This window comes from Acomys minous (assembly GCF_964271855.1).
Source record: "Acomys minous genome assembly, chromosome: 7".
Taxonomy (NCBI): Eukaryota; Metazoa; Chordata; class Mammalia; order Rodentia; family Muridae; genus Acomys; species Acomys minous.
This window is the reverse complement of record NC_140488.1, coordinates 119,575,689-119,582,427: the sequence shown is the minus strand read 5'-3', so window position 1 is coordinate 119,582,427 and position 6,739 is coordinate 119,575,689. Positions and strand designations below refer to the sequence as shown.

Below are 6,739 nucleotides of genomic sequence, written 5' to 3'. Positions count from 1 at the left end.
TCAAGCAAAGTAAAACCTTTCTTCCCCAAGTTGCTTTTGGTCATGGTGTTTTACCACAGCAATAAAAGCCCTATGATAAGCACCACAATCACCAGCAACTAAAATCACATTTGTCTCCTTTCTACACTCCTCAACATTAACATTGTCAAAGAAAAAAGATTTCTTCTTCTTTTTTTATGAGTTTAAAATAATTTTTACTGGACTCTGCAATTAAAGGAGAATCAGCTCAAAGGTCAGTAGAACTGCTGGGGGGGTTATAGTTATATTTGACATTACATTTATCACACTTTTATTACTTCCCTGAATTGCTTCAAAAGTGTTCTTCACCATGATAAAGAATTATAAATGGCAGCTACCGAGGGGGAGAGATTCTACCTTCTTCTTTTGAAAAAAAAATCTTTTTTCAATATTAAAAAATTGCATAATTACTTTATGTCTCCACAGACAATTTAAAAAGTAAATCTCATTAGGCTAATATTAAAATACCAAACTGTAGCTGGGTGGTGATGGCTTACACCTTTAATCCCCACACCCAGGAAGATCCATGTGAGTTTGAGGCCAGCCTAATCTATAGAGAGAGTTCCAAGACAGCCAAGGCTACAGAGAGAATCCCTGTAACAAACTACCAAAAAACAAACAAACAAACAATACAAAAAGAATCACACCATATAGTTTTCCATAACAAAAACCTTAGGAAAGCAGTCATTCAGCACCATGAGATTGCCTTCTGAATGTCACTTACATTTATCTTAAATAATAGGTACTGAAATCTTAAGTTTTACTCTTGTTGGTTTTAATTACAATTCAAATTAAGCATAATACTTCTTTGTCAATTGTTAGCTTTTCTTAGCTTTGGGTTTAATTTATTCAAAACTTAAGCACTTTCTTTACATGTAAAATTTTCAAATTTTAAATTCAACAAAATATTATCACCATAACTAAAATTAAAAACAATCTTGAGAATGAAATTTAATATCATAAATGATCTTCTAGCAATTTTCAAGTGTTAGCAACCATATGACATTCAGGAGTTATTTTGACATGTCTCTAATGCTATTTTTCCAGGAATATATATATAATTCACCTTAACTTCCTTGGTTCCCATAAATTTTTGGAGGTTCAGTTAGGATTCTGAAAGTTTTATTAGCAATTATCACCTGAAATTTTTCTTGAATCGTTTCCCAATTGTGAAGCCTGCGACAATGCTTCTCTCTCTCTCTCTCTCTCTCTCTCTCTCTCTCTCTCTCTCTCTCTCTCTCTATGTGTGTGTGTGTCTCCCTACCCTCTCTAAATCTCTCTCTCTGTCTTCCTTTCCCCTCTCTTTCTGTTTTGGATAATCCATCTTGTCAAATGATCTCACACTTACATTCTGTAATGTTCTTCCCATCTTCCTTCCCCCCCCCCACAACTGTGTGTGTCTGACACTCGCCATCTACCCTTAAAGAAAAAGAAAAAAACCTGTTTCTGAATTTACTCTTTCCAGGATGCTAATATTTCATTTTTGTGTTGGTAGCATCAACTTCCTTTGAAAAATATTTAATTTGGGTAAATGAACCCATTTTTGAAGATTGAAGCAGAGAGTCTGGGTTCATGATTGGCATGGGAAGTAAACGCAGGCTTCCAAGAGAAGACTTTGTCATCATTTGTCTACCCACCTTTAATATTTGTGACTGATTTCAACCAGAATTGCCTAACCCTCTAAAACTGTAGAAAACAGTGCAGCCAATTTTGCTAAAGTCAAGAACACAACTCAAAGTAAATATGCCCAGGAGACCAACTCCATTTTGCACACATGACCCACGTATTTGAGTTAAAATTCCATAGCTATATCCAAGGCCCATGCTTTGTGTACCTCTCTCTGTATAACAGGTTAGTGTCACTTACTTGGTGTTGAATGTGACTTTTAGTGTCTGACATTTTTCACCACACTCCATTTCCTGAAAGTAAGTTCTCAGGGGTCCATCTTTCATTATCTTCTCCACACTATTTGCACCTATGAAAAGGGTGCTCCATCTTCCATCAACCTAAAGAGAACAGACCCAATTGACAAGATTGGTTAGTAAGTGCATTCCTACTTTTTCAACAACATTCATCCTAATTTCTACATCTATTTTAGGTCAGTCAACAAAGGAACATGGACCTGGTGAGATACAGATGTCTCCTTCCTAGAGACCAGATTGTGAGATTACATCATCATTCATTCACACTAGACCATGGGACACTGGGACACAGTTTACACTGTGTCAATCAATCACAGTGGAAAGTACAATCTGTAGTTTTCTCATCTTAATCTTCTTTCACACAGTAGTGTTATGTAAATAAATTATAATAAAAGATATATAAACATAATAAAAATAATCTTAAATGTTTTAAAAAAGAAGGAAAACATATGAGTAGTTGAAAGACACTATGACTGCATTACAAATAGGATTCTGTAAGGCAGGTAACATTGTCAAGAGAACAAAGCGACAGCCTACAGACTGGGAAAAGATCTTCACCAACTCTTCATCTGACAAAGGTCTAATATCCAAAATATATAAAGAACTCAAGAAATTAAACACCACAAAACCAAACAACCCAATTGCGAAATGGGGCTTGGAACTAAACAGAGAATTCTCAACAGAGGAATATCAAATGGCTGAGAAACACTTAAAGAAATGCTCGTCCTCGTTAGTCATCAGAGAAATGCAAATCAAAACGACACTGAGATTTCATCTTACACCCATCAGAATGGCTAAGATCAAAAACTCAAATGACACCACATGTTGGCAAGGATGTGGAAAGAGAGGAACACTCCTTCATTGCTGGTGGGAATGCAAACTAGTACAACCACTTTGGAAAGCTATCTGGCGCTTTCTCAGAAAAATGGGAATAGAGCTTCCTCAAGACCCAGCTATCCCACTCCTGGGAATATACCCAGAAAATGCCCTACCACACAACAGGAACATATACTCAACCATGTTCATAGCTGCTTTATAGCCAGAACATGGAAACAGCCTAAGCATCCCTCAGTAGAAGGATGGACTAAGAAACTGTGGTACATTTACACTATGGAGTACTATTCAGCTATTAAAAACAAGGAATTCCCAAAATTTGTGGACAAATGGATTGATCTAGAAATTATAATGAGTGAGTTCACCCAGAAGCAAAAAGAGACAAACGGTATATACTCACTTATATCAAAACACTAGTCTAAGGGATACATACCAAGAAAAACTTTACTTACCAGGAAAGTGGGTCAGAGGAAAGGACATCCTATTGAGACTTTAGGCAAGAGTAACATGAAAGAATGGGGAAATAATAGGACCCACAGGGTCCTGGAAACCTACAAGAAGAACTTTATGACGGGCAGATCTGGGTCCTGGGGTCCTCCTCAAACTAAGGCACCAGCCAAGGAGAATATAGGCGGTAAACTTTGAACCCCTACCAAGACCTTGCTGATGAACATGATATTCTCCGCCATTGAGTGGAGAGTGAGATCTGACTCTCATACAAACTCTGGTTCCCCTTTTCTGACCATGTCCCCTGAATGGGGAGGCCTGATGGCACTCAGAGGAGGGATAGCAAGTTACCAAGAAAAGACTCGATATCCTAAGGGCATATATATGGGGAGGAGGTCCCCCCTCAATCACAGACATAGGGGAGGGGAGAAGGGGGAAGTGGGAGGGAGGGAAGAATGGGAGGAAACAGGGGAAGGGCTAACAATCGAGATGTAATACGAATAAATTAATAAAAAAGATGTTAATAAAAAAACAAATAGGATTAAGATATGGTATGGGCATATTTTTTGATATAAAATATATATGCTCAGCCGGGCGTGGTGGTGCACGCCTTTAATCCCAGCACTCGGGAGGCAGAGGCAGGCAGATCACTGTGAGTTCGAGGCCAGCCTGGTCTAAAGAGCGAGTCCAGGACAGCCGAGGCTACACAGAGAAACCCTGTCTCAAAAAACCAATATATATATATATATATATGCTCAAACCAATCTCAGTGTATATATAAACAATTCAGACCCTTTCATCCCCAAATGCACATACCTCTGAGGGACTGATATCAAGATTATCATAATGTGCACAGGACACACCTAAAGCAAGAGCGAGCCGCAGAACTTTCACCATGGTAGAGCCTGGATTCCCTACTTCTGATGGATTTCTGAGGAAGGCTTCTTTTGGAAAGGCCCAGAACATTCTCTACCTTTTATAGGATTGATCTTTGGCCTGAGACGAGGTAGAAGGATTGTCCACAGTGGAATTTCTGATATAGCCTGGTTTGTGGCAACAATATTGGGTGACAATTTTGTTTTTCTGATATTTTCTTAATGAGATTACCCTAGGTTAAGCCATGAAATTGACCTTTCTGTTCACTGTAGATGTGGGAGGGCTTTCAAATTAAGCAGAAATATTCATGTCCCAGAAGTTCACGTTTCTCATTTGGAAGAAGAGAAAATTGAGGCTTTCTGACTCTTGCCATTTTAACTATAACAAATTCTCCATCACTCAAATACTTTAAACATTGATGACCACATGGACATTAATCACTTTTTATTAAGTTAAATATCAGTGGACATATATTTCGGAAACATTCTGGAGTGTTCTTCAACATTCAGGAATATTCCTGTAAAAGACTGTGAAGAAGTGTTCTGTTTTATCTTCTAGGCAGGGATATACAATTTTAGTTCATGATATAAAATATTTTCATAATTTCTTGCTCTCATCAACAATGTGAAAAATTCTGACGTTGTCAATTCTCATTGTTTAATGGGCTCAGTTGTTGATATTATGCCATGGTAATGGTCATAGCTTTCTTCAACATTAGATTATATTTTCAATACCAAATCTATGTACACAAATATGATCCTGAAAAAGGTAACCCAGACCCAGAAAGACATACATGGTATGCCTTCACTTACAAGCGGATATTAGCTATGAAGTACAAGATAATGATGCTACAATGTATACACCCAAAGTAGCCAAGGAGGTCCCAAGGGAGAGTGTATGAATTTCACTCAGAAGAGAAAATAAAATATATATCTGAAGCAGATGGAAGGAGGGTGTGGGAAGGGTAAGGGAATGGATGGGGATCAGGTGTGGGGAGAGGGGTCGAGGACCAGAAGAGAGAACAGAATTCATCCATAAGTTCATTTCTATGGCAGTGAAGGGCCTGGTATCAAGTATCAAGCTGTAAAGTGATAAAGAAAGAAAAGGGAAGGTAGGTAGGTAGGTCCGAAGGAAGGAAGGTAGATAGGCAGAAAATATGAATGGAAGGAAGGAAGAAAAAAGAGAAAGAAAGAAAGAAAGAAAGAAAGAAAGAAAGAAAGAAAGAAAAAGAAAAGAAAGAGATATGATTAGAGATCTTGGACATCTTACATAGTGTCTGTGGCCTATTTCAATATGGATGCGCTAAGAACAGTCATCTTTGTCTTGAGAAGTGTCCATGTAATTAAAAATGTGCCAAGTCTTTTAAAAACAGCATCAATAGACTTCTTAATTAAGCTACCAATACAAATATCAATAGCACTGTCTGCTGCTTGAGAAATGAATATATTGCCTAAAGCTTGTTAAAGAAACAGTGCTGCCCCTTTAAAAAAAGAAATATTCACCCAACAGATAGTCCCTATGGCCCTTCATGTATTTTCTTCTTCATTTTCTACCACATATATTTTATTCTTATTATATCTTTATATATTTCCTTCTTGATTTATTATCTACTTGTGTGTTTTTGGCTCTTAGTGGAATAACTCAGTTCCATGGCGCAAAGTTGGGTTTACCTGCAAACATCAATTTCCTCCATTGATTTCTTGAGAAATCTCTACTTTTCCACAGAATTCCAGTGTCATTCAGAATAAAAATAATGTTGGATACAATGCAGATATAAATCAACCAAGAACATCTATCATTTAATACCTCCCAAAGTGGAAAATTGCCTTAGACTTGACAAGCACTCATTAAAACCCTTCTGATTTTTCATCAAGACCCAATAACAACAATACATTAATCCAATTTTCTGAGTGATCTTTCTGGAAAATCCCTTAAGACATTACACAAACTCAGGTTCATTGTTCCACATTTCCAACAGCTTTATCAAAATGTTTGCTCTCCTCCTGTATTTATTAAGTACAATAAATATTTCCCGCCAACCTGATTACAGAAAAGACAATACCATATATCTTTTTCCATTTTATCCCTATGAAACTTAGATATTATCTCTGTCTGTATTGCATGCATATATACATGTATACATATTTCCTTTTATATGTTTAATATGTAGATATTTATTTATATCATATATGGGTCATATTTTATATATTCATATATAAACATGTGTGTATTTTATATTCGTGTTTATATATTGCACTTTATACAAGCATGAGTATATACACTTGTTTGCATTATCAACTAAGTATCTTAACCACACATTTTGTCCATAGCAGAGAAGTGAAAAAAGAATGGAAAGTGTAGGCATGGCAAATCAACAGAGTGAAAATAAACAAAATATTGACACAATAGATTCTGTCATTGGAGATAGGCCCAAACTCCGAGCTCATTGATGTCTGACGTTTGAGTAGGACTTAGCTAAACATCTCCTTTCCAACAGCCTGCTAACATCTCTCAAAAATTTATTGATGATTTCCTACTCTTTATTTTTCTGCCCTTTTATATTGGAGTCAATGTTTATATTTGTTTTTGTTTGTTTGTTTGTTTCTTCTGTTTTCTTTTCTTTTCAGTTATGTAGTAATCTA

The 6,739-nt window shown here is 36.6% G+C and overlaps 1 protein-coding gene across 1 annotated transcript in view; it reads right to left on the bottom strand.

Annotated features, from left to right (window-relative positions):
• LOC311601278 (female-specific lacrimal gland protein-like) overlaps nt 1–6,739 on the bottom strand; it is a gene marked incomplete at both ends in the record, with an annotated part of 43,066 nt that continues 36,327 nt past the window's right edge. Inside the window, one exon of the mRNA XM_084788649.1 lies at nt 1–168. Coding sequence (XP_084644775.1) covers nt 1–168 — 168 coding nt within the window. The remainder of the gene's footprint in view (nt 169–6,739) is intronic.